The sequence below is a fragment of the Canis aureus genome, chromosome 3, assembly GCF_053574225.1.
Source record: "Canis aureus isolate CA01 chromosome 3, VMU_Caureus_v.1.0, whole genome shotgun sequence".
Classification (NCBI taxonomy): Eukaryota; Metazoa; Chordata; class Mammalia; order Carnivora; family Canidae; genus Canis; species Canis aureus.
In genome coordinates, this window is record NC_135613.1 from 28,874,667 (window position 1) to 28,901,279 (window position 26,613).

Here is a 26,613-nt window from a genome sequence, read left to right on the forward strand (position 1 = left end):
CCTAACTTAAAAAGCTGGGCCAAGGCAGTGCAGAGAGGAGGATTCAGTCCCAGGCTCCCCATTCTTCCCTGACCCCAGCTGCTCAAACGCCAGGCCTCCAGCCAGGTCCTGTGGGGACAGAAGAGTGTGGGGCAGCCAGAGGCTCAGAAGCAGGCTTGGTTGACTGCTGTGCACAGCCCGCTTGGTCTCAGGACTCTCTGACCCACTACTCTGGGCTCCAGCCTCTCCCGGGGCCTGTCCCCTATCCCAACTCCCGGCTTCCTTTCTCCTGCCTCTTGAGTCTGCAAACTTGGTGCCCGCGCTCCCTCCCTCTCCATAGATGCCCTTGCTCTCATTTTCAGCAGAAGGCTGAGTGCCCCAAGACCTAGCTCCAGCCTCTCTTCCATGCTGCCTCCTAACCTTGGATCCCTCTCTCTCCTCTCCATTCAGACTGGGCTCAGGTCCCACTTCTACCCCACCCACAGTTTACTGCACTCACTTGCTTACTTGCCTTTCTCCTCCTCATCCCTCTGTGAGCTCTCCCGGGTGAGAACAGGAACCCTTTCAAAACAAGAACAGTGTCTGATTTAAAAAGTAAATGTGGGGATCCCTGGGTGGCGCAGCGGTTTGGCGCCTGCCTTTGGCCCAGGGCAGGATCCTGGAGACCCGGGATCGAATCCCACATCAGGCTCCCGGTGCATGGAGCCTGCTTCTCCCTCTGCCTATGTCTCTGCCTCTCTCTCTTTCTTTCTCTGTGACTATCATAAATTTAAAAAAAAAAAAAAAAAAGTAAATGTGGGGGATCCCTGGGTGGGTCAGCGGTTTGGCGCCTGCCTTTGGCCCAAGGTGTGATCCTGGAGTCCCGGGATCGAGTCCCGCGTCGGGCTCCCGGCATGGAGCCTGCTTCTCCCTCTGCCTGTGTCTCTGCCTCTCTCTCTCTCCTTCTAGGTCTATCATAAAATAAAATAAAATAAAATAAAAATAATAACAAAGTAAATGTGTGTTGACCGTGCGCAATGTGGAAAATGAAAGTCACCCGGGTTCTATCACCTGGAGATGACCGCTGTTAAAAAACAAAAAACAAAAAACAAAAAAAGAAAACTGTGGCTTCTATCTCCGTCTTTTCCCCAGGCTCGCGCGTTTGCTTTCGCAAGACCGCCCGGTAAAGTTTCGCATTCTGCCTTTGGAAAGCCGTGGTGCAGGCTGAGCTCCTCACCATTGGCCAACGTTCCCCCTCGGTCATCCGCGCGCGGGGGGCAGCCCGGGCACCCCGCCGGCCGCCCCGCTCCTGCCTTGCGCGCCCGGGGGCGTCCGCTGGGCTGGGGGCCGCGCGGGGCCGGCCGAGGGCGGGGTCCCTCCGCAGGCTGGGGCTGCCTCCTGGCAGACGCCCGCGTGCGCCCCTCGGCCCGGGACCCGGGTGGCCCGCGCCCGCGCCCGCGCCGGCCGTTTGCCGCTAGGCCTGGGTCAGGGGGTCCCGGGGGGCGGGGGAGGGCAGGGAGAGGGCTCCCGGGGGCCGGCGGGGCGGGGCCGCTCCCGCCAAAGCCGAGCGCCGGCCGCGCGGCGCGGCGATATCGCGAGAGCTCGCGGGAGGCGCGCGGCTGCCGGCAGCGGCGCTTCCCGGCCGGCGGCGGCGGCGGCGCAGTGCGCAGGCGCGGCGGGCGGGTTTCCCCGGGCTACAGCCGGCGCCGTCGCCAGCTAGTCGGCCGCCCGGCGCCATGGCGGGCTGCGCGGCGCGGGCTCCGCCGGGCTCCGAGGCGCGCCTCAGCCTGGCCACCTTCCTGCTGGGCGCCTCGGTGCTCGCGCTGCCGCTGCTCACGCGCGCCGGCCTGCAGGGCCGCACGGGGCTGGCGCTCTACGTGGCCGGACTCAACGCGCTGCTGCTGCTGCTCTACCGGCCACCGCGCTACCAGGTGCGGCCGGGCGGAGGCGGGCCGGGCCGGGCCGGGCCGGGCGGGTTGGGCGCGGGGCCCCGTCCTCTCGGGGGAGCTGGGCGGGGAGCTGGGCCGCCTCCCCGGGGCGTGCGCTTGCTCGCTGAGCTGCGGCGGCGGCAGGGACCCCGGCGCGCCCGGCTCCGGCAGAGTGGGTGGGAAATTGCAGTCGGCGCGGCCCCGCAGCTGCGGCAGAGGCGCGTGGGGTGCGGAGGGAGCGGGCCCACGAGCTCCTTTATGTAATCGAAGGTGTGGGGACTTACCTGCTGCCGAGGCTCAGGTCGGATGCCCCCGCACCTTCCTGGAGGGGGCCGGGCGCAGAGGCCCGCTTGCCCCGACCACATTCGCAGCGTGGTCCGGGGAGAATCCGGCCGAAGGTTCATGCGGTTTGCCCACGGCTGGCCCTGACTAGTGACAGCAATAAGAGTAATGGCAGCCGGAACTTACAAGGCACTCACTCTTAAGTGCTTTACGTGGGCGCTCCTCGCAGCAATCCTAAAAGGTAGCTGCGTTCTGTATGTAGGCCGGCCGGAGGTCCAGAGAGGCCGGGTAACGTGCCCATGGCCACACAGCCAGAGCGGGGTGGCTGCGGGATCTGAACGCCGGCACCCCTGCTTTGCCCTGTTAATCTCCGAGCCCGCCAGCTCTGCCTGTTTCCTAAGGAGTAGGGTGTGTGCTCAGGGAACAGCCAGGTAGGTGACTGAGCTTTCTTGGTCTGTTCCAGATAGCCATCCGAGCTTGTTTCCTCGGCTTTGTGTTCGGCTGCGGCATGTTGCTAAGTTTCAGCCAGTCTTCTTGGAATCACTTTGGCTGGTAAGAAGGACTTTGGGAACAATGGTTTTGAGGCAGGGGTGGAAGGATCAGAGGGTCAGGACTGGTATTTCCTCATCCCCGTGTCTCCTCTTTGGCCGAAACCTGTTTAGGATCCTATCCGGTCTCTAACTTCCACCTAGAACTTGTGCCCATTGGTTGCTTCTGTTGCAGGCACAGACAGGTCTCCCTGGCGCCTTCCCCGTCAGTGCCCTCATCAGTACTGTGGCGAGCCCTTCCCAGAAGAGGTGACAGGAAGGGGCAAGGCTCTGGCTCATCTTCACAGGCCTTTTCCATCTCTAATTTCTATTAGGTCACATCTAGTGCATCCCCCACGGCCAGTGTAGGATTTTTCCCCTACGCTATGATTTCAGGCCTTTGAGCCTTCTAGTCCCTCACCTGGATATGAACCAGTGGCTTCAAGGTAAAAAGCTTTATCTCCTGTGATCAATACTCTGAGCCGTCTAATCCTTCTTTGCTGGAATTACTTGTTTTGTTGAATTTTTGTATTCCACAGACGTCGCTGATTTGTTTTGATTATGTCCCACTTCTGTATTTTTATTGTGTGTAGTATCATTTTTAAAGGACGGAAGGGTTCATAATGCCTTCCCACCAATATTTGTTTGGCCTGTTACATTCTACGTGTGGATGCCTGATGTCCACTCTCAGGCGACAACAGGAGCTCCTCCCGTTGAATTAATTATAAGCAGAATTCAGAGAATTCCGTAGAATTCACAGACAGTTCTGCTGAACCCAAGTCTGTACATTGACTTATGACTGACCTGATTCCCTTGCCCCCCACTTACCTTTCTTTCTTTTTGTTTTTTAATAGGTATATGTGCTCCTTGTCACTATTCCATTATTCTGAATACTTAGTCACAGCAGTCAATAATCCCAAAAGTCTATCCTTGGATTCCTTTCTCCTGAATCACAGTCTGGAGTATACAGTAGCTGCTCTTTCTTCTTGGATAGAGTTCACACTGGAAAATATCTTTTGGCCAGGTCAGTGTGTCTGCTCTCCCCTCTGGAAGGGAGAAGGGTGGTTTTTGTGCAGGCCTGAGGGCAGTGACATGGGTTCACCTCTCAGGTATAATCTCCTGGAGCGATTTTCCCCAGATCTCTGTCCTCACTAAGCTCTTTATAAAGGACAAGCAGAGCTTGTGAATTCCACTTCTGGATTTTGAATGGAGGACATGTTGCCTTAAGCCTTCCATAACATACTGCATTGTCTGATATGAAGTCCCAACCTGGGATAGCCATAATCCTAATTTTACAGTCAGCCAACTGCATCTGCTCATTTTCTGTGACTTGAGACTTTTTCACGTGAAGATTTTATTAGTGAAAACCTCTCAAATTGAACTTTCTGCAGCAAATTAAGTAAAATATATGTGGTTCCCAGGATTCAGTAAAGGGCCAGGGTGGGAAACACTAGATCCTTCTTTGCTTCACTTAGCTGTCCTTGTCCCCAAGGAAAGGAGGGGGGCATGTGGCAGAAGGACACGGATGGGGAGCCCATCAGGTCTTTGCCATGAAGCTCTAATTGGGTTGTTGGCACTTTAAACAGATGAACAGCACAACTTAGGGGAATGTGTTTTGCTTATAATTAAATTTTAATGTGATGACAAATGCTAATTGCCCACTAGCATGTTTCCTAATGTTGCTCGCCTTGGAAAAATAGGCTAATTCTTAAGCATCCACAGGGGGAGCTCCACAGTCCCATGTCTTCACTTCCTGTTTGTCACATGTCTCTCCTCCAGAACTGAAGCAGATCACCTGGCTCAGTGCCATGGGGCTGCTGATGGTGGTCTTTGGAGAATGTCTGAGGAAAGCAGCGATGTTCACAGCTGGCTCCAATTTCAATCACGTGGTGCAGAATGAAAAATCAGAAACCCACACTCTGGTGACAAGTGGCGTGTACGCTTGGTTCCGGCATCCTTCGTATGTTGGGTGGTTTTACTGGAGTATTGGAACCCAGGTACAGTATCAGAAATGACAGTGGTTGCCTTTAATCTTTTTTACTTTTCTTAAAACTTGACAATTCACATAACATAAAATTCACCATTTCAAAATGTACAGTTCAGTGGATTTCAGTGGATTTATTATGTTATGTTGTTGGTCTCCTTTAAATAGGTGCATGAGCCACCTGCCATGTTTCAAGTGAGAACAAAATAAAATGCAGAAGAACTGATGTAGCCCTTAATGTTTTTTTACTATGTACCTAAAATCTGGATGTTCTAAATTTGTAAACTCCTGACAATTCTAGGTGCTGTGACCCCCATCTGCAGTACCCTTTCCCTGCTTCTTTAAGTTCGATCAGGAGCACTTCAGTGGGTGCTTTGAGGAGAGAAAGCCTTCTGCTGCTCAAGGGGATTCTGATTTTCATTAGAAGCTGGTATTGATGAGGCCAAGGTCATGGATTAGATTTAATATGAGCTACAGAGGCTTGTTCTATCTCAGTTTAGAGACCGAGCCTTGTTTCCTGCCCATTGGCTCTTGAATACATTCTTTTGGTCCTAGAAAGACCAGAGAATGTGACCAGAGTTTAGGAAACTCCTCATCTCTTTGGGAAAATCCAGTCTGGATTTTCCCAAGCATTCCATTGGCAATGCATGATCTGTTGGGGACTCTCTACTGACCCCCGATGGTATAGAAGGAGCAGGATACTGCACAGGATTTACTTTAATACTTGTGTTTCTGAAACTTTAAGATTCTCCTGCATCAACAATCATATTCCCTGGGAATAAGTTGATTGTAGTTGAATCATGTCATTTACCATAGATGCTACCCACATACAGAAGTGCTCTGTGACCATAGGTCTCTGTGCCTGTGACCTAGTACACATGTGTATAAATATGGAACAGGTCTTTCCCAGGATAATACTTGTCATGTACAAAATACTTATTCTATCTTGTTACTTGTAATGCTATTTATGATGCACTGAATGGATTTCAGGGCTCAGGAATAGGCTGCATTTGGGAAATCCCGCTATAGGATATGTCGAGAAGCTGCACATGTGTGCTGGCTGTGACGGCACAAGCTCCAGCATCACTGACAGAGCCAGTCTGGCTCTCACGTTGACTGCTTGGCCTCTGCCCACACACATTAAGTGAGGAGGGCAGTGCCTCAGAGGTTCACCCTGAGAGCTTATTCATTGTAAAGGGCTTAGCTTATGCTTGAAATACAGTTAAGTACCTAGTAAGCAGTGATAGGAATAAGAAGTCAAGGACATGTGCCTGGCTTTCTGGGTGAAAGTTGCCCACTTGTGGAAGATACGTGTCCGTGGGGGTCCATCAGAGTGGGCAGGAGTGGAGTGTTGGGTTTCCCACACAGCACAGAAATTCCTGAGAGCTGGAAGATGTTTTTGGCCTGGAGGGACTATTTGGCAGTGGATCAGTGGGGAGGATGTTCTCAAAGTAAGAAAACCACAGAAGTAAAGATGTGAGAGAGAGGTAGTCAAAAGTAGGTACAGTCCAGTGGAAGGGGACTGGAGGAAGTAGCCAGGGCACTGCTTTTCTGGGTTTGGGCAGGGGAATGGTTTGAAGAAAAGTGATTTCATGGTAGCAGTGTATGTGGTACAGGGCTAGGCCGGGGGGGCCAGGGGCAGGGGACAAGGCAGTTGAGAGGTGAGGGTGGCGTGCATAGAACAGGAAGGGGCAGGCTAGGAGCCCCTGGGGTGGGGGCAGGAGTTGCTGTCACCACCCTGAGGACTGAAATCCAAGAAGTTGATCTTTTAATTTTTTTTAGATCTGTCTCACATAAGAGGAACAACAGAATAGTGTCTGAAAAAAGCTACCGAGGGGTGCCTGGGTGGCTCAATGGTTGAGCGTCTCCCTTTGGCTCAGGGCATGATCCTCGGGTCCTGGGATCAAGTCTCACATTGGGCTCCCCTCATGGAGTCTGCCACTCCCTTTGCCTATGTCTCTGCCTCTCTCTGTCTCTCATGAATAAAAAATTAAAATTTCTAAAAAAGAATAGAGAAAGAAAGAGAGAGAGAGAGAGAAAGAAAGAAAAGAAGCTACCGTGATGAATGTTTAGTTTGTTTGTGAAGATAGTAGTAAGGTTTTAGCGAATGGCCTCAGATATCAAAGACCCCAATAGGATTTTAAGAGTCCCTGGGCCCTTGGCAGGAAATCCTCTGTGGATATTCAGGAGCAGCAGGTGCTGCTGGAGTTCTCAGTGTCGGGACACTCTGACCCTGATCAACTTCGTGTCCCCCGCCAGGTGATGCTGTGTAATCCCATCTGTGGCGTTGGCTATGCTCTGACAGTGTGGCGATTCTTCCGAGATCGAACGGAAGAAGAGGAGATCTCATTAATTCACTTTTTTGGAGAGGAGTACCTGGAATATAAGAAGCGGGTGCCCACAGGCCTGCCTTTTATAAAAGGGGTCAAGGTGGAACTATAACACTGCAGGAGCGGGCCAGGCTGGGCCGAGGGGCCTCCACTCTGCACGTAGCCCGGGCCCACGCTGCCTCCGGTCAGCCACTCTGCCGAATGGAGTCTCTGAACCATTTTCTATGTCACCAATTACTCTTCTGGAATATCACTCAAGACCAAATGGTCAGAAGGCCTTAGGACCAAAAGACCCCACACCCTAGAGCAATCTGTTCTTGGGCTGAATCAAGGTAGGACATAGATCAAAGATGGACAAGGAGCAAATAACAGCAATACTCTACAGTGCCCCTCCAGAAGGGCCCTGGTGAGAACCCAGGCCACGCACCAACCCCCACGAGGTATTTAGTGTAACCAAGACCCCTGAAGAGAGGTGGACTCATTACGTTGAGTAAGGCTTCTTTGGCAGGAAGGGGTATGTGGGCAGCAGTGCTTAGTGTTAGAAATACATTCAAAATCCTTAACTGAAAAACACAAACAGCACAGCTTCGACCTCCTTATTTCTGTGCTTAAGTGCATGAGCATCTATACAGTTTTAAAAATAATTCTTTATAAGGCACTTTGGCTCTTAATATATTTAATCGTATTGACATATCTATTTTTTATAAATAGCAGTATAAATTCAAAGGGGATTCGGTGTTTTGGCCCCAACTTTTGTTTGGCAGAAAGGCAGCATGGACACCACCAGGCAATTTGGCTGAGTGGCTTTGTGTTCACAAGGGCACCCACGCCAGGGATACTGTGGGCCCCTGTGGCTTTCTCTGGGATCTCGGCTCCTGCTCTTCTCCCAGGAGGGGCTGGTATCAGTGGCACGCTTGTCAGAGATGTGTCGTTTTTCTTTTATCCAAGAAATGCTAACTGCACACCGCTCTGTGTAAGGCATTGTTAAACTTTGGGAAGTACTGTTCTCCATTTATTTGGGATTTTAGTCTCATCGCATCATAGCTTATATTTTTGTGTTTCAATTGAAATCTATTAAGTATTGACTTCTATGTTCTGTTCTCAAAATTCCACCAACACTAATGCCATTTCAGACTGTCTTTTCCAAAGGGGTTCAAGCATCTATACACAATTCAAGCAAGACAGCTCACAAAAGTCTTAAATAGAGCAAGTGATCCCAAATGAGATTTAGTATTTTTTTCAAGTCTGGGGAGAATGGTTGGCTTTAAACACATCAGCTTTAAGACCCTTGTGAATCCTGGACAAGAGAGGGCCTTGGTCTCCACGTGAAATCCTTCCTGCAGTTCGAGGTGGCGTGAACGAAGCCCGCGCATGAAGGCAGCGGCCGCCCCTGGCTGCAGTGCTGCCTAGCTGCCACGCTGCACGCACCCAGCGGCTTCAAGGAGCCACTTAACCTTTCCGTGCCTAGACTCCCCATCCGTAGAATGGGGTCAATACCACCTACCTCATAGGGGTGTTGTGAAAACTTAGAAGAACAACGTCAAACCTTTTTAATACATAGATAAGAGAGATGGCATAAATGGAATCTGTACTGTGTGAGATTGCACAGACATGGACCCTGGTTAGCTGTACCAGACCCTGGAAATGTGTGTTCAAAAGAGCATGTTACCAACTCAGAAATATTATTGATTTCTAGATTTCATGGCCTAACGAATTTTTTCGTTATTATATATACCAAAGAGGTTTACGGGTTTGTTGATAACTGGAATGACACTCTTCTGGTGTGAGTGGACCCTACCATTGGCCCTTGAGAGGGCCTCACACCCAGGCCGGCCAAGGCCACTGCTGGAGCTCTCAGCAACGGGTCCCACTGACACGAACACTCCCCAGTGGGGCGTCCACATGCACTTACTCTGGGAACTTCAGTTGAATCAGTTCTGATTTGTTCTCCAGACCACACTTAGCAAAGTAAACTCCACTCATCAGGATTACAGAATGGAGGAGGGCGTGGCTGGGGTTTCAGCAGCCACCCCCAGCTCCTGGAGGGAAAGTTCTGTGCTGCATATAGCAGGATTGGATCCAGCTTTCATTCCCAGGGGGATGCTGTGAAGTTATCTTTAATAGATGGAGAGCAGCTAATGATGGCCCCTGGCTCTATGGACAGAAAGTTGGAAGATGTTGGCATTTGGTGATCTCAACTTTGTCTACCTGCTGGAGTTCACGAAACCCACCTTCTTGCCAGGCCCTTGAGCTCAGAAGGTAGGCCTGGTGTTTTGTAGTGAGATGCTGCCATTTACCACCTGGTCTGTAAGAGCAATCCCCTGGGCCAGAGTAGGGAGACACTCCCACCCTGACTTGTATACCCAGGACAGAAGTCAGCAGTTACTTAGGGAGAAAAGATGAACTACATAGGGGCAGGACTTGGCAAGTGATTGACTTTCATCTAGTACTGACATTTCCAGATTATTTTTAACTTTGTAAATTTAGCAATGACAGTGTACACAGCAGAGAATCAGGTTAATGAAGTACAGGGTTTTTGGGTATTCCCAAAAGCTTTTTGGGTAAAGGCCATATCACCAGTTCCCTCAAATTAAGAAACTGTCAAGAGATGACTTACTTTTTCCATTGTGGGTTTTAAAGTGGAGATTCTTAAATGGAAAAAAGGCAATGCACAGAGCAAAGCTACTTTGAAGCAGCGTAAAATGAAACATTCTATGAAGCTTTGCAGACTGGCTGAGAATAGCAGTTTACAGAAAAGGGGTAGTGAGTAGGGTGAGCTTGGCTGAAAGCAAAAGGCAGCATACCCCACTGTCCCTTCATCATTTGTAGGAACTGCTTCTTGAGCCTAAAGACTACACTTTATTATTAATCCTTTCCATTTATTTAACACTCTGAGTGATTGACATGATAGGAAAATATTCCTAAATCAATACATGTGTTAATAGCTTAGGCTCCGGAGGGTTGGCCGTAGCTCAAGCTCATCTGGTAGCAGTCCCTCTGTAGTAGGTACAGTAAACCACTGTCCCTTCTCTGCACTTTCTTACTGCCTTAGATACTCGTGCTCTCCCACCGTATCTCGCTTCTATAGTGACTTGATGAGGTTGGTGGGAGAGGCTTGCTCTCTGTGCCCTGCTGTGAGAGCTTGACGCGTTGCCCTGGGCTTGGAGGGCCAGCCTTCAGGGTGATCCCAAGCGCTTGCTCTAGAGGAAGCCGTCCCGTAGCTAGGAGAGTAATTTAATGGAGTAATTATTCTACTCTTCTTTTTACATGCAGAAATGTTTATTTAAATATTTTAAATTGGATTTTCTTTCACAGATACTGAATATTCTTTCCAATTCTTAAATAAAACTGTACTTGATTTCACTATGAACCATAGTGTGATTGTCTGGGATATAGAAACTAAGATCATGTCACCTCTGGCTAAGAAATGTCTGGTACCTACAGCACAAAACCAGATGTATTTTGGTTTGGTTTGGTATTTTGGCCCACTCAACTCCATTCTGAATTCTAATCTCTAACCAGTTCCTTAGACAGGTTCCTCCTGCCCTTTAGGCTCCTGTGGGTTTGTGATGCTCTTGAATGAGAATGCCAATGCTCCAGAACAGCAGGTGCAGAGGTGTTGGGTATTGATGTGATGTTTTCATGTATTCATTGTGGGCCGACCTGGCGTATGGAAGCCATTCACTGTTGGAACTACCGAATCAAGCTGGATATCTGCTTAAAATGTGACTGTGTGGGCATTTTACCTCCAAAACTTTAAATTTTAGGTCATCTGGGTTAATTTTCCTTTTTAAGCACCTGAAGTTGCACCTGATAGAAGCAGCACTGTGCAGGAGTGGGAAAGTCACTTCTGGATTGTCCTTTACTTTCAATAGAAGGTGAACACAAGAGAGTGACAGTTGTCTGCAAAAGCAGGGAAAAGTTGTGGAGAAGTTGTCGCGACCATCTCCTGCCACACATGCCGCTAGCCTCTTCTCCTTCACTTGGTGAACTCAGTACTTGCCTGAAAGGAGAAAACTGGAGCAATGGTTTTTCATTTTTGCTGAGTCAGTGCTTAGATTACTGGGTAGAACTTGCCAGCAGGGCCATGGTTCAGGACACCCTGAATTCATTTGAGGTGGAGCAGGTGCCACACAGTATTGTAGTCTTGTTATCTAAAGTTTAGACAGGTGCACCCGCACACAGACGTTACAGAGATGCCAGAGTGGTGAAGGACTTGCACTGGATGTTCACTTTTTTCACATTTTCCACGTGGACTGGTCGTCCCCAGTGTCCATGATGAGGACCAAGGCTTTGTGCAATGTGAACGCAGGGAAGAGTGAAGCTTAGCTCACTTAGCCAAAGAATCTGAAATTAGGACCCATCAGACTCTGGATTTTTCTGCTGATTAGTGATTACCCTTTATTTCATGATGGGAACAACTTTTTCTTAAACATTCCAGTCTTGATGTGCATGCTGTAAAATGCCCAACCCTCAGGACCAGTCCCATTTGCTAAGTCGGGTGCTCTCTCCGTGTGGGGACATCACCCCCATTTTTCTGCCTGGGTCTATGAGGATCTTTATTCTTGAGTGGAGGCTCTTCTGTGAGGCTGTTCAGAGTCCTGCTGTTCCCTCTGGGTTCTGGTATTTTCTCTCTCTTCTCTGTGACACTCACCAGGTCATTCCTAAAGAACACTTGACATGAGTTCTGCTCGCCACCCCCCTATGCCAGCGCTGACATCCACTGAGGCTGAGGTTTGTGGAATGCTAAGCCTTTCTGGAAGGCACCAGTGGGTGAACCAGAACCTTATCATCTCCTAAAGCATTCTTCTCTCATTTCTAATGATTTTTAGTTACCAAAATATCAGCAAGCAGTTCAGGCCTTCTCAGTGCCTTGTGGTGACAACAGGTTTGAACTGACAGCCCTGGAGCATCTGAGCAGAACGTGGTGGCAGGGAGAGTGAGACTAGTTTCTGTTCTGTCTCCAGCCACTCTAGAGCAGCAGACTGCTCCAGGCCCTCCAGGACCTGCCAGCTCTGATTTTCTGCAGTCCTCTTCTCCCCTGTGACGAGCACACTTCACTGAGAGCAAAATACTAAGAGAGCAGCCTATGACAGCGATGTATCTGTTCCCTGCGCATTATTTTTCCCTCTGGCAAGTATTTTGGCAAACACCGTGTCTTCAGTGAATAGGGATGCTCTCACATCGAGAGATGAGCCTCAGTCACTTTTTCTCATTTAAGTGAATCTGAGTCACTTCGTGTAAGTGCATGTGAGGCCAGTCTGCTGTGCTTGCAGCCCTCAGTGTTGTGCGTGCTACAGGCAGCAGCCAGGGCCATTTATAATTCTAGAATGCAGGTCACATCTGTCATCTCTGAATACACTGTCCAGGTTGGGAACCTCTCTGGCCCCGTTTTTGACAAACAGACCCAGCCAAGGCCGTAGAGCTGGTCATCGGCAAGCCTGGGCCAAATGGGAAAACCTGGGGCCTGTCTCTGTGCCCCATGTTTGTCCCTGAGATTGAATCACTTACCACTTGGACTGGAGAGACTTGCCTTACCTGGCCTGAGTCTCACCGTTGGTGCTGTCATCATGCATGTTTTGTAGGTACCCCAACTGCTCGTCCACTGGCACCTGAAACCTGTGTGAGAGGAACAGTTCTCAGGAGGCTTGAAGGCAGCAGAGTGGGCCACTGCCTGTCCTTTAGCTCCCTCTTTAGTCAGGACCAAACTGAAAGAGACAATCCAGGGCCTGCCTAGGGTTTGGATCCTTAGATATTGACTGAGAACCGGCACTGCTCTCATGACAGCTATGTTGTGGTCAGGAAGACATGCTGAGGTTGGGAAGAAATCATTACAGGGCCAGGCAGCAGGAAATGGCAGGAGTGGAGACCTGTGACAAGGATCCCTGGGACAGTCTGAAGCAAGAACATTCCAGGCAGAGGCTAGGAAGGGGGAAATGGTCTGACTTCTGGGGAACTGGAAGACCATTATGACTGGGGTGGTGAGGGGCTGGTTGAAGGTGGACAAGGAGGGTCCCAGAAGGGCTGTCAGGACCTGGAGTAATGGGAATTTTAGGCTTTAAGAAGATTGCTGGCCATGGAACACCCTAGAGGGGCGAAAGAAGGTCAGTGCTGGTGGCCTGGCCTGGGGCTGCCATGGGGACAACACTGGGCTGAGACTGTTGTGTCAGTAGGACCTGGGGGTTGGTTGGAAACGGAGTGAGGAAAGGAATCAGAAGTCCCTTGGTCTTCTCACTTGGCCATCTACGATGGGTGATGTGATGCCATTGGGGGATCTGAGGTACCTATGATGTGTCCCAAGTGGAGACCCCCAGGAAGGGGCAGCTAGGAGCCTGGAGCTCAGGAGGGCCTGTGCTGGGGAGGGCTTTGAGATTGTCACAGTGGGATTTTAAAGTTGGGAGACTTCTATTTTGTATTGGTTTTGTTTTTTTAAGATTTTTAAATTTATTCATGAAAGACACAGAAGCAGAGACACAGGCAGAGGGAGAAGCAGGCTCCCTGTGGGGAACCTCATGCAGGACTCGGGGATCAGGACCCGAGCCAAAGGCAGATGCTCAACCACTGAGCCACCCAGGTGCCTCTGGATGAAGTCCCTTAAGCATAGGGTGTGGGATGAGCAGAGGCCCTAGGACTGGGCCCTGGGGAAAGCTGATACTTGGGCACCGAGCAGAGATGGCAGAGCAGCCAGGCAGTCTAAGAAGGGACAGCCTGAGTGGCAGGAGGGAAACAAGCATGGGCTGCCTCGGAAGCAAGAGAGGAGCATGGTGAGGTCAGCAGCCGGACCCTGCTCAGAGGCGCTGCTGAGAGACCAAGTTGCAGCCAGCGGTTGCTGATGACAGCACTGTGGGAGCAGGCTGGGGGAAGAGATGGAAGAGGAGAAAGGAGAGGCAACAATGCCAGACACCTGGTGTCCTGGGAAGGGACGCAGGCAGCCTCCCACCACCCTCCAAACCTCCAGGAGCGGGGCTGTAGCCTGAGCTTTCCCTTTGCCAACACTGACCAAAGGCGCCATGTCCCTCCCCAGAGACAGGTGGGCAGGAGCATGTTATGTGAAGTAGCTTCTCACCGAAGCAGAGCACCAGAAGAAAATGTGCACAAACAAAAAAAGAATGAGGCTTGGTACATGTGCACAGCCTGAACAAGCTGAGTAGGCAGCACGCAGAATGTCACCTCCACCCAGAGGCCCCTGGGGACAATCACTTGTTCTATCCAGTTTTGAGGTTTTATAAATGGAATTGCATAGTATGTGGAGTATGAATGCCAGGTGACGACTTTGAATGCCAGGTGAGGAGACAACATTGCAACCAGGCCTGGATAGACCAGGATTGCATCACAACGGTGCAGGAGCTATGCCGAGTCTAACCTCTCTCTGCACATGTGCCAGGAGAGTCACTTGAAGGGTGGCTCAGCAGTTCTGGACGAACATGTAATTGCACACACTTTAATCTCCCTTCTTCCTCAAACTTACTACAATTCTAGTAAAAAGGCCAAAACAATGGGAAGAAAACTCCAGATTGAGAACAGAAAAGGATAACACCAAAATTTTGGAAGCTGGAGGGCACGCGGACAGCGGTTAACTACCTCAGTAGACATGAGAAAGCTGAGTTCAGAATGGACATCGGGACCAGCCGAGGCCCAACTTGGTTCACACCACCGAATCCTAGGGGACCCAGCAGCTGGCAGCCCCCTCGCCTCTGCAACAGGGAGGACAGGACACAAGTTGGGGGTGGGGTGACAAGACCCCTACCTTAGAGCAACTGCCGCTCCCCTACCCTGCAGCCCACAAAGGGTTAGCCTCTGGGAGGTGCCACACGGGTGAGAACTGCAGAAAAACCGGTGTGCCTGCAAATGCCCCCCATGGTGGCCTTCAGGAAGGAGACTAGGGAAACACAAGAAAGCCCTGCCCACCCCAATCCCCTGCATTGAAGTGCCACTGATGTGCTCTGAGCATCAGTCTGCTCCTGCCCTCCTCCACCCCTGCTCCTAATCAAAGACCTGAGAAAAGCCTTTAGCATGGAAGATAGAAAACCAAACAACAACTTGGAAGAAGCTGACAAGGGAGAAAGAAACAACACACACCTATTAGCCTCTGAGGGGTAACCATGGCCATGAACAGCAGAAGGCTATGAAAAAAGTCCAAGGTAGAAAACGAGCTCTTGAGATCCCTGGGTAGCTCAGTGGTTGAACCCCTCCCTTTGGCCCAGAGTATGATCCTGGAATCCTGGGATTGAGTCCCACATTGGGCTCCCTGCATGGAGCCTGCTTCTCCCTCTGCCTGCATCTCTGCCTCTCTGTGTCTCTCATGAATAAATAAATAAATAATTTTTTAAAGATTTTATTTATTTATTAATGAGAAGCACACAGAGAGAGAAAGAGAGGCAGAGACATGGGCAGAGGGAGAAGCAGGCTCCATTCAGGGAGCCCAACGTGGGACTCGATCCCGGGACTCCAGGATCACGCCCTGGGCTGAAGGCAGCGCTAAACCGCTGAGCCACCCGGGCTGCCCAATAAATAAAATCTTAAAAAAAGAAAAAAAAAGAAAAAGAAAACAGGAGCCCTTGGAAATGGAAAGCAATGAAAATTTAAAAACAGCTCTTGGAAACGTTCTTCAAAAATTAACTCAGTAAAAAAAAAAAAAAAAAAAAAAAAAAAATTTAACCCAGTAGAAGGGTTGGAAGAATAAGGACATCTCACAGAAAGTACAGCAGAGAGAAAGAGGAGAAAACACTGGAAGGCAAATCAGAGGGCCAACCCAGAAAAGCCAATCTCCAGTCATGAGCATTCAGAAAAAGCAAAAATGAAATCAACTCACTGGTTCAAAAAGACATGTGTCAAAACTAAAGGACATGAACTTCCAAACTAAAAGGACCCACCAGTCCAGTCCTGTCTAGTGGATGGAAGTAGACCCTCACCAGTGGGAAGTTTCAGAACCCTGGGAGCAGGGCCGCCTGGGTGGCTCAGCGGTTGAGCATCTGCCTTCGGCTCAGGGTGTGATCCCATGGTCCCGGGATCGAGTCCCACGTCGGGCTCCCTGCATGGAGCTTGCTTCTCCCTCTGCCTATGTCTCTGCCTGCCTCTCTCTCTCTCTCTGTGTGTGTCTCTCATTAATAAATAAATAAGATCTTAAAAAAAAAAAAAAAAACCCTGGGAGCAGAGGAAATTCCACAAGCTTCTAGAAAGAATAACTAGGTCTTGTCACAAGGATGAGGAATCAGAACACCTTCAAACTTCTCAAAGGCAGCCTAGGAGGCTAGAAAATAATACAACCATGCTGTCAAAAAAAGAGTAATTTCCAATCTAGAATTTCAATCTAGAATCCGATACCCAGCAAAACTATCAGTCAAGTGTGAAGGCAGAATAAAGACGTTTCAGACTGGTGCTGTCCAAAATATAGACCTCCTGTGGCCCCTAGTTCAAAGAGCTATGGTGGGGGTGATGGACTACACCAAGCCATGAAAGAGGAAATGTGGGTTATAGGAAACAGGTCGCAGGCAGGAGCGAGGCAAATGGGAGTCCCCCAAAGGGTGGCAGAGGAAGAGCTCAGGCTGAGGGCTGTGCACCCGACCAACAGGGCAACTAGCTCACCCTGGAGCCAGGTGACTCAAGAGACAGGCACGCTGAGAACCTGCCACCAACATCCTTCTGCCACTGTAACACTTTCTGATGCCCAAGTACAGTGCTAAGAGCCTAGCCTTGTCTAGACTTGGCTTAACCATGTAGTGAGGAACCTCTGCTCTCTCTTCTGTCCTGCTGCCCAGATCTTATGAGGGCCCTTATGAGGGCCCTTATTACACCCCAGAGAACTATCTTTTGCTTTGACCTATACCTGAGGGCTAATGGTGGGCGATTTTGTACCTAGAAGCAGAAACCCAGGCAGCCCACTCATTCTGTGTTTTTGGAGATGTCTAGAACCTGATCTGCCCGGAGGCCCTGAGTAAACCCTCATCACCTGACCCACGGACGTCCTGAAAAGAGCTCTTCTGGATGTGTGGCTCCTTTCCCACACACATTCTGAAGCATCTTAGGTCCCCTGCATACACCCCCTGGTCTCACCTTGGCTCCAGCCGCTCCTTCACCTTGGCAATGGAGCGGACGTAGGGTGTGATCTGCTTGGTGAAGGTGGTCAGATATGCATTCTCTTGCTTCAGCTGGAGAAGGTCATGGAGCTGGGCTGTGGGGGCCAAGGCCAGAGCATTTGGTCTTGTCTTACTGGCTTCAGGTTTTTACTGTCAAGCTGGGCACCACTGAAATATCCCAACTACTTCAGCAATTGCCTCTTTTTTTCTTTTTAAATGATAGTCACAGAGAGAGAGAGAGGGAGGCAGAGACACAGGCAGAAGGAGAAGCAGGCTCCATGCACCGGGAGCCCGACGTGGGATTCGATCCCGGGTCTCCAGGATCACGCCCTGGGCCAAAGGCAGGCGCTAAACCGCTGCACCACCCAGGGATCCCAGCAATTGCCTCTTAAAGAGCAACCTAAGACTTGTGAAGGCATCCTGCTTACCTCACGTGCATCATTTTGGGGCATTAGTAATTGTGGGGCAAAGTCAAAGACTATGGGGAAGAGCACAGGAGCTTGTATCTGGTTAGTGGGTAACTGACTTCCTGCCCCGCCAGCTTGTGGGTTAGCTCCAGGACAGGGGTGCACCCAGCAGCAGTTTCCTAGGACCTTCGTAAATCTCCTGTTCGTTAGCCACCCGCTGGTAGGATTCCTCCCAAATCTGAAAGAGAAAGTGAGTTGAACGTTACAGATGGCCATGAGTTGGAATTTCCATTGGTGGCATTTCTGTCCTCTAGCGTCTCAGAGCCATAGGGCACCCCGAGCTAGTTCACCCGGTTCTAGGAAACAGAGACCCAGGATCCAGAGCCTGCCACACCAGTGTCTTCTGGTGGACCAGGCGACGGTCCTCTTCCTCTACCCCTTTCCTGTCTGCGGGTAGCCCATGTATAAGTGGACAGGCAGGGCTGCAGTGGTGTTCAGTGCCTGGGCAGAGGGGCTTACCTCCTGAAAGACTGCTCTCATCCCCTCCAGGGCCGCATACTCCGAGGCAATCTGTGCGTCCACCTGCAGGGACCTGTGCAGGATGTCTCCCATGATCTCGGCCTTGATGAGTGAGTGGTGCTTGGTGAGGCCCCGGTGCAACTCTTGTACCTGGTCCTTCAGGTTCTGTATCTCTGCCTGCAGGCGCTGTGCACAGAGACCTGGTGAGCCCCTGTGGTTCCTGCAAGGCTGTGTTCACCATGAGGGCCAAGTGGCCAGGAAAGATTCGGCCACTGCACTTTGGTGAGAGGAAGAGGGGGACAGGGCCTTTCCCAGCCTGCAGGTCTTTGGCCCCACTCACCCGGTAGGAGCCCTCATAGTGGCGGCAGTGCTCTGTGAAGGCTGTGTCCTCCCCCTCTGCCAGCAGCACCTTGGTGCTGATGGACCGGTGCAGTGTGGGCTTTTGGACCAGCGACCCCAATGTCTTTCCCACTGGGGAAGGGCGGCTGGGCACCATCAACACCTTGGAGCCTGAGCCTGCTGCTAGCCTGAGGAGAGAGCTACTGTGAATGCGGTGTGTGTGGGGGGGTCTCCTCCAGGGTCTCAGCCTCTTCCCCCTGGACTGCACACCACAACCACCCAGGAGCTCTAAAGACGCCTCTCTGCAAGGCCCACCGAGACCAAGGATGTCAGCGTGGTATTTTAAAAACTCCCCAGGGACATGTCAGTGTATGGACAAGAATCCTGGCTGGAGAGTAAACTGTTCACTCACATGTGGGACTTTGGACATTTGGCCTGACGCCCTGTCTCCCTTGACTGGGGCCCTGGGGTCCCTGGCACATACATCCAGCTCAGGCATTTCTCTGAAGTCCTCCAGTGTCTCTGGCTCTCCAGACTGGGGCCCGGATTATTCCTTATCCCAAGCCACCCCTTCAGTCTCTATATGCTGCAGCCTGGTGGTGGAGACTGCAGTGGCCACTGGGGACAGCACCCAGGTCCTTCCCATCCTCTCCTAACCAGGCTCTGCGTCAGGTCCCTAAGGGACTTCCAGTCTTTGGGGAGGGTGGCAAGCAGCCTGTCCCTGCTGCGAGGGGTACCTGGTGCCACCCCACACCTCATTCTTATGGCAGGGAGGGCACCCCAGCTGCTCACATGTTGGTGCTGCTCCCAGCACCTGTCACCTGGTGAGGCCCCAGCAGCAGCAGTGGCTCCAGGCAGCGTGCAAACTCAGCGCGGTAGTCACTGGTGATCTGGGCGACAGGAGCAGGTGGTGAGGTGGCTGTTTTGGCTGCCGCCCACCCACCCCTCAAGCCCACCCACCTCTCAAGCCCACTCACCCCCCAAGCCCATCCCTTGCACTGCCCCTGTACCTTGCTATTCTGTGCTGGCCGGAGGTGCTGGGGACGGGTGACAATGCCCTGCAGCCTCTCCATCAGCTCCTGCAGCAGGAGGAGGATGCTCAGGCCAGTGTAGGAGTGGGGGGTGGGGGGCAACAGTGAGGCCCAGGGCCCTGCGGGCAAGGCTGTCTTTGGCACTTTACCTGCTGTGCACTGGGGGCTCCAGCCCTTCCCTGGGACCATCCCAGAACCCCACACCACCCCAGCCCCAAACCCCAGAGGAAAGTTGGGGGTGGCTGGACTCCAGTAGACACTCCACACTTTGGGGGAGTAGAAGCTCATGCTCCTTTTCAGGCTTCGCTTTATTTTATTTTATTTTATGATTTATTTATTTATTGAGAGAGAGAGAGAGAGAGAGAGGCAGAGACACAGGCAGAGGGAGAAGCAGGCTCCGTGCAGGGAGCCCAACATGGGACCCGATCCCAGGTCTCCAGGATCACACCCCGGGCTGCAGCAGCGCTAAACCGCTGTGCCACCGGGGCTGCCCTTCGCTGTCCTTTTAAAAGGGACACAGCTGCCCCCCAAATGGTTTGCAGATGATGGCATGGAGGAGGGGAAGGTAAGTGCAGAGAGCCCTGGTCCAGCCAAGTGGCAGGCTGCCAAGCCCTGAGGTGGCAGTCTTGAGTGTGCAGGGTGGGCTTCTGGTGGGAAGGGGGGAGACCCCTCAAGAGCTAGGGGGACTCACATAGCCCAGGTCCAGGAACTCAGCCTTACTGGCCAAACTGAGGAAGGAAGAGCAGATGACCAGGTGGACCTGTGGGAGGGACACCACTCAGTACCTGGCCAGGGGAGGGAGGCCTCCCAGCTGGGGTGCCCAGCCCTGTATCCCTGGTTCCCCTTACTTGCAGTGTGGGCAGTAGAGTGGCCAGATGGGAGAGCTGGTCCTTGAAGGCCTTGTCCTTCTCTTCATATTGGCTGGGGGTGGGAGGAGTGGGGGGCAGGCAGCCTCATCTCCCAGGGGAGTGCTGCTCACCCCCACATAGTGGGGACCTCAGAAGCCAGAAGTTCCATCTCCCCACCACCTTTGTCCATCCTTCTCCATCACCACTTCCCTGCATCCTGAGTCACCCTGCCATCCTCACCCAGAGGTCTCGCTCCCCAGGGTGGGGCAGGGTCTGCCCAGGTCCAGGCAGTGAGGTAGGCGTATAGAGCCAAGGCACAGGGGTGGAAACCCCATCACCACTCACCTCTGCACAGCCTGCAGCAACAGCATTTTCTTCTCTGCCAGTTTGTCCTGAGAGGGACAGCCGGCTTCTGACTGGGCATGCACCCACTGCCTCCCAGCACTCACCCACTCCTGGGTCCTAGCTGCACAGGGGCTGGCTGTGTCTCTGTCTCTGGCCGCCGCCGTCTTTGGCCTCCTAGCTTTCCCTTCCTGCATCCCACCACCTGAGAGCCCTGGTGCCCTCACCTGAAATGTCACCTCCTGGGGGAAGCCTCCCACCCCTCCCCACTAGCACCACCTAGGGGTGGAACTCATCTGGCCACTGTGCCCAAGTAACCCCTGGAAGTAGTTCTGTGCCTGCTACCCTGCTACACAGTGAACCCCACAAGGCCAGGTTGGGGGGGGAGGGTTGTGGGTACCAGGTCATGGCTGATGAGGATGCTCAGCCCGTGGGGTCCAGTCCCCACTACCCTCACCTGCATGCTGCCGAATAGGGCATGGATGGCGGCCTCCTCCTCGGCTGCACTGCGCCGCACCTCCTCTACCATGGCCTGCAGCAGCGCGATGGCCTCCCGCGTGGCGGTCTGCAGGGCCTTCACGGCCTGGCAACAAGGCGACCTCAGCCAGGCAGGCGCGCACATCCCGGGCCCCCGGCGCACTGGGTACCCCGCGCTCGCGCTCACCAGCACCGCCTGCTCCAGCCGCTCGCAGCCCTGCACGTATGCTGACTCGAGGTCCACGCAGTGCGCCCGGCTCTCCCTGCGGGGAGCCCGCGTGTGAGCCCAGCTCACGGCCGCCCTAGAGCCCCCTTGCCTCCCGCGCCCTCTACCCACCCCTGCATGTCCCGGAAGCAGCGGATGCACAGCAGCGACTTCTTGTCGGTGGAGAACATGATGTAGGGCTCCGCGTGCAGCGCTGCGGCGGGAGCGCCAGTGAGGGCTCCGGCAGGCCCGCCACAGTCAGGCCCCCGCAGGCCCCCGCAGGCCCCCACGGGCACGCCGCACTCACTGCACTTCTGGAGCACGTCGCGGCTGCGCTGGCCCAGGGCCACGATGTCATGGCGCGCGAACATGCGTGCCTGGTGCGTCTCCTCGCGGCAGCGCGCGCACAGTGGCTGCCCACACGTGTTGCAGAAGTACGTGGTCTCCGCATCCTAAGGAGGAGGACCGAGGGCGGCCTCAGCCTGCCCTCGGGCTGCTGGGGAGCCTGAGCCCGCACCAAGCAGTCTCAGCCTGGGGCAGGCACGGCTACAGGTGGCCCTCTCCTGCGATCCCCACGCTCTAATATACCCCGTTTACAGATGAGAAGAGACAGGGAAGGGGTGGGGACCTAAACAGTTCACCTACAACAAACTTTCTTGCTTGAAGGCTTTCCAAGCCCTCCTTGGCACCCTCAATAGTGGCCAGATGAAAGTGGCCACCCCGGCCACGTGGAGTCACACATGGCTGGGAGAGAAAAGGGAATGAGGGTCTATTGTTTCCCTTCCCTAGGCGAGGGCGGGGGGGGGGGTTCCAGGTCTTGGACCGCAGCTGTGACTTTGACCCCAGCAGTGGTTATGAGACCACAGACCCCAATTCCTTACTTTGGCATTCAAGGCCATTTCCTCCCCTATTCTCCCTACCTTCAGCCCCTAACCTCCTGCTGGTTGTTTCTCTCCTGTTAGATCTCACTCATCCCAGCACTTGCCCAGCACACTCCGAGCGTTTGCTCCTGCAACACTGTCCCCCTGAGACTTGGGATACCGAATCTGGCTTCCACAGGTCAGAGTCTGGAAGCCTGGCCTCTGCTCCTTAGTCTTTTATAGACTCAAGGGGTGGGCAGGAACACCCCTTCCCAACAGCACATTGTCCTCCCTTCCCCTTGGGCTGCAGGTAGCTGCGGATAGCTACCCAGGTAGCAGAGGCCCTCAAGGACAGGCTCAAGCCAGAGCACTGGACTCCCCTCCCTGTGCCAGGCCTCAATACCACCCTGGGTTGGGGACCAGTAATTGAATGACTTTAAACTCTGCCACTATCTGGCTAGTGTTTCAAGTCACTTATTCTGGACCTCAGTCACCCCACCTGTAAAATGGGGCCCACATTTGGGATGCAGGGTGCTTTAGGTTTTGGAGAATCCACTGACAGACAACTGTCTAAGGACATGTTGGGCACACACTGGGAGCATCAGGATTGTCAAACCTGGCCCCCTTGTTCCAGCCCACCCCCAGCCATCCCTGCCTGCTTAGTGCACTCCAGGTCACAGTTGGCACAGTGCACCACCTCCGTGCCATCCCCTGAGCTGGCCACCAGGAACTGCAGCAGCCGATCCACCGGAGGGAGCCCGCTGGGGCCCTTCACCGCCGTCTGGTGTCTGTGGAGAAGCTGCAGCCAAGATCCAGATGCCCCTTCCCAATGGCTCCCTATCACCATTCCCACCCCCCACATTCCAGGCTGGAACTAAAAATAGGGTGGGGCATCTGCTATAAATAGCTCAGCTAGTGCTCACTCTGTCCCTCCCTCTGCCCAGTCCTGGGTGAATCCTGGGGGCTTTGGGGTTGGCAGCCTGGGATGTCAAAGGTAACCCCCCCACCAGCAGCCCCTCACTGCATTGCACAAATATAAGGACACCACTTGTAACTTGAGCCAACATAACCTGCTTATGTTGACCTAAGACTCAAGGGATCCCTGAAGTGAATTGCTGGGAGCATTATAACTGCTGTGCTGCTATCCTGTACTGCACCTGTACTGCACCAGCATTGCGACCTGACAGGATCCGGGTTCTAGCCTCCCTCTTGCCTCCTGGCTTTCTATGGAGGGCCTTTGGCCAGTCACTGTGGACCTCCGAGAGCCTGCTCTGTATAATGGGTGGGATCCCGTGCATTCTAGTGCTGAGGGGAGATGGCCAGGTGCAGCTGGGAGTCAGAGCCTTGCCGGCCCTGCACCTGTTCCCCAGCCCCACGGAGCCAATCTCCCGGGGTAGGGTGGGGTGTCCGTTGGGGCTTTGAGGCACTCACTGGCACAGCGGGCAGGCGAGACGACCGTCGGTGGCGCGGCCGCGCAGGCAGCCGGCGCAAAAGTCGTGGAAGCAGTCCAGCAGGCACGGACACTCGAACTGTGCGTGGCACAGCGGGCACACCAGCGGGTGGCCGCTCGCGGCGTCCAGGGCACCCAGGCCGTCCAGGGGCGCGAAGATAGCGCCCGACATCTTCTGGGAGAGCTCAGGAAGGCGGCGGACGTGCCCGGTGCGGGGACCCGCTGCGGAGCCCGCCAGCGCCCGGCCACCCAGTCCTCCTCCGCCTGCGCGCGGCTCCCTCTTCTCTACCTGGATCCGACGGGGCGTGCAGCGATCGTGGAGCGGGAAGCAGCTAGGCCCGGGCTGGGGTCTGGAGCGTCCAGAGCAGGGAGAAGGGGCAGGGGGCGAGCGGAGGGGTCCTGTGCGCGCTCCCCTCCTCTCCGCACCCCCTCGGTGGTCCTCGAGGTCGGGCCGCAGGACCCGGCAATGCGTCCCGGTCTATCCAACGCCTAGCCTCTCCGATTTCCACTTCGCCTTCCTCGCCTCACTCCCACCCCAGGAATTCCCGTCCTGGTGTCCTCTGGGTGACCTGCAGGCGACACCCCTTCCGTGCGGGGCCGCAGCATTGCCCGGGCGTGGTGTCCTGCCCACCCTTCCCAGGCCGGCCGCTGCGCCCAGCTAGGGATCCGGCCGCAGAGCCGAAGGCCGGGCTGGAAAGAACGGGGCGTGGGTTCGAGGCTCGGACTGGCCCCCGCCCGGGATGATGGAGCCGGGATCCCGGAGCCGCAGGAGCGCCGCACGGGGCGGGACCCGACGACCCAGACTCCGGGCTCTCCAGGGGTGCGGAGGCACCCTGGCTGGGCCAGCTCTCTCCCTGCGGACTGGAGCTGGGACGCGAGTGGGTCAGCGGGTCCCCATTTAGTCCTCGGCCAATCCGGGGCGCCAGGGAGCAGCGACCGCCTTTCTGCAGACAGCGGGTGCTGGAGAGAGCGTGGGGGCTGGCGCGGAATCCCAGGCCGGCCCCTGGCTGGTTGGGGTCCCTAGGCCAAGTCACTGACCTCTCAGAGCCCCAGAGCTTGGGTGAGTCAGGGACGGCCTCTTGGTGCTGCGCCTGAGTTTAATGAAGTGAAACGCGCCTACTAGGCTTCTAAATAATTAAAGCCCCAACCCCCATTACCATCCGAATTCCCCAAAAAGAAAGGCTGGGCGTGGGGCACCTGGAAGGCTCAGAGGTTGAGTGTCTGCCTTCAGCTCAGGTCGTGATCCCAGCGTCCTGGGATCAAGTCAGGCATTAGGTTCCCCACAGGGAGCCTGTGTCTCTGCCAGTCTCTCATGAATAAATAAATAAAATCTTTTTTTTAAAAAGGGGCTGGGCTTGGGAGGGAGAGGAGGTTCTGAGCTTTTTCTGGCAGGTCTCCCTCTGCTGTTCTTGGCCTGGCTAGTGCTTGTTTATCCCAGAGTGATTTTCTCCAGAGTGCCTTCCATCCTTATGTCATTATCTGCCTTCTCTGCACGTGTAAACCTGAGCTCTGGGAAAGCAGCCTCTGTCTCTGCATCTCTTGAAATCAGTCAAGCTGAGAGCCTGACCCACAGAAGGTTCTCAATAAAGTCTTATGAAAAAGCTAGGAGATAATATTCAAGCTGGGTTTTGAAGGATGAATAGGAGTAGGAGTTTGACAGGGAAAGAAAAGTGAATTCTAGATGTAAACTACCTGTTCTCTCAAGGGTTCCCAGGTTGCATTCGTGCTCCAAGCAGCAGTAACTTCATAACAATGGCTAATGTTGGGCCAAGATACTATTCAAAGTTCTTTTTTTTTAATTTTTATTTATTTATGTATGATAGTCACAGAGAGAGAGAGAGAGGCAGAGACACAGGCCGAGGGAGAAGTAGGCTTCATGCACCGGAAGCCCGATGTGGGATTCGATCCCGGGTCTCCAGGATCGCGCCCTGGGCCAAAGGCAGGTGCTAAACCGCTGCGCCACCCAGGGATCCCCTCAAAGTTCTTTTACTTGTATTAACTCATCTAATCCTGACAACAGCCTTAGAAAGTAGAAAATATTACCCAAGTAAGTGGGAGAGCTGGTATACAAAACGGGAAGGGGCTTTATAAATGAATTATGAGGTAGTTTCTCTCTGGAGGAGCAGTAGGAGATGGATGTTCGTTCCTGATACATCGGCTTATTTCACCCATCCATTCTTGTCTTCATCTGTTACCAGCAGAGCTATAGGCCATGCACATGGGAGGCAACACAGTGGCCAAGGTTAACCAAGTGTACAAATAGACAAATACAATAATGACAGACTGTGCTAAATGCTCCAAAGAAAATAATCAGGATGATGTGAAGGAGGGCAGCCAGGAGAGGTGGAGCTGAGGGCACACTAGGTAATCATGGGCAGGGAGTGGCATGGAGCCTGAGACCTGGCAGGATGAGAAGAAATCAGACACAGGAAAAGCCAGGAAGAATTCATAGCAGAGGGAGCAACAGATGCAAGGTCCCAGAACCTGGGATAAATGTTGAACAAAGCAAAGTAGACCCACCTGTGTGGAGACTCAGGGACTCAGGATTGGTGTGGGGCTGAGGGTGGAGGGGGTAGGGTGAGGGGCATGGGTTTCAGTGTGGGAAGAAGAGTAAGGGGTGGAGTGAGGTCATGGGGGTGAGGGTGGCCTACTTCTAGACTAGAGATATCTAGGAGGCCACTGGTCGTATGTCTCAGGAGTCCAGGGAGGGGTAGAGGCTGCACACACAGGCATGGCAAATTGTATTTAAAGGCATGATCTTGGGTCATACCAAAGATCAAGTGCATATAAAGATGAGGGGAACTCTGTGCCCTTCAGCCCGTCAAGTCCAGGGAAGAGGAAGGAGCAGCAAGGGGATGGAGAAGGAGTGGCCAGTGCGGTGGGAGGAGAACCAGGAGAGCCCCAGGTCCTGGGGTCCCAGGGAAGAAAGGTCAGCAAGGAAGAGGGAGTGATCTACAGTATCTGATGCCGCTAAGGAAGCAGGAAGAGGAGGATGGAAACCTGACCCCAGTCTAAGACTGGTGGACATCACAAGAGACCTTGATGAGAGT

The 26,613-nt window shown here is 53.3% G+C and overlaps 2 protein-coding genes across 5 annotated transcripts; one reads left to right on the forward strand and one right to left on the reverse strand.

Moving 5' to 3' along the window:
* The first annotated feature begins 1,665 nt into the window (after positions 1-1,665).
* On the forward strand, positions 1,666-10,379 carry ICMT (isoprenylcysteine carboxyl methyltransferase). The gene is made up of 5 exons (XM_077891440.1): positions 1,666-1,889; positions 2,632-2,720; positions 3,550-3,719; positions 4,475-4,692; positions 6,939-10,379. The coding sequence occupies exons 1-5, from the start codon at positions 1,695-1,697 to the stop codon at positions 7,119-7,121; spliced, it is 855 nt and encodes a 284-aa protein (XP_077747566.1). The 5' UTR covers positions 1,666-1,694; the 3' UTR covers positions 7,122-10,379.
* RNF207 (ring finger protein 207) lies at positions 4,460-24,898 on the reverse strand. 4 transcript variants are annotated; one of them, XM_077891430.1, is made up of 19 exons: positions 24,761-24,898; positions 23,545-24,654; positions 22,769-22,901; positions 21,561-21,705; positions 21,386-21,467; positions 21,236-21,311; positions 21,029-21,154; positions 20,575-20,621; positions 20,230-20,302; positions 20,073-20,141; positions 19,361-19,429; positions 19,143-19,240; positions 18,352-18,538; positions 18,012-18,197; positions 17,679-17,730; positions 17,063-17,180; positions 12,548-12,628; positions 11,846-12,050; positions 11,537-11,673 (listed from the first exon to the last, which is right to left on the reverse strand). In XM_077891430.1, the coding sequence occupies exons 2-19, from the start codon at positions 23,733-23,735 to the stop codon at positions 11,668-11,670; spliced, it is 1,944 nt and encodes a 647-aa protein (XP_077747556.1). In that variant the 5' UTR covers positions 23,736-24,654; positions 24,761-24,898; the 3' UTR covers positions 11,537-11,667. The 4 variants fall into 4 exon arrangements, with proteins under 4 accessions (XP_077747558.1, XP_077747556.1, XP_077747557.1 ...); XM_077891431.1 differs by having other exon boundaries at positions 23,545-24,679; positions 24,761-24,858; XM_077891433.1 differs by having other exon boundaries at positions 22,811-22,901; positions 23,545-24,876.
* Positions 24,899-26,613: the final 1,715 nt, after the last annotated feature.

What these genes read in the sequence shown, in the direction of transcription:
- ICMT (XM_077891440.1), top strand. Translation starts at nt 1,695, where the DNA reads ATGGCGGGCTGCGCGGCGCGGGCTCCGCCGGGCTCCGAGGCGCGCCTC. An exon ending in ACCGGCCACCGCGCTACCAG is followed by an intron (nt 1,890 to 2,631) that starts GTGCGGCCGGGC and finishes GGTCTGTTCCAG; the next exon opens with ATAGCCATCCGAGCTTGTTT. An exon ending in GGAAAATATCTTTTGGCCAG is followed by an intron (nt 3,720 to 4,474) that starts GTCAGTGTGTCT and finishes TCTCTCCTCCAG; the next exon opens with AACTGAAGCAGATCACCTGG.
- RNF207 (XM_077891430.1), bottom strand. Translation starts at nt 23,735, where the DNA reads ATGTCGGGCGCTATCTTCGCGCCCCTGGACGGCCTGGGTGCCCTGGAC. An exon ending in CTCTACTGCCCACACTGCAA is followed by an intron (nt 20,142 to 20,229) that starts GTAAGGGGAACC and finishes TCCCTCCCACAG; the next exon opens with GTCCACCTGGTCATCTGCTC. An exon ending in AACGGTGAGACTCAGGCCAG is followed by an intron (nt 12,051 to 12,547) that starts GTAAGGCAAGTC and finishes TGCTCGTCACAG; the next exon opens with GGGAGAAGAGGACTGCAGAA.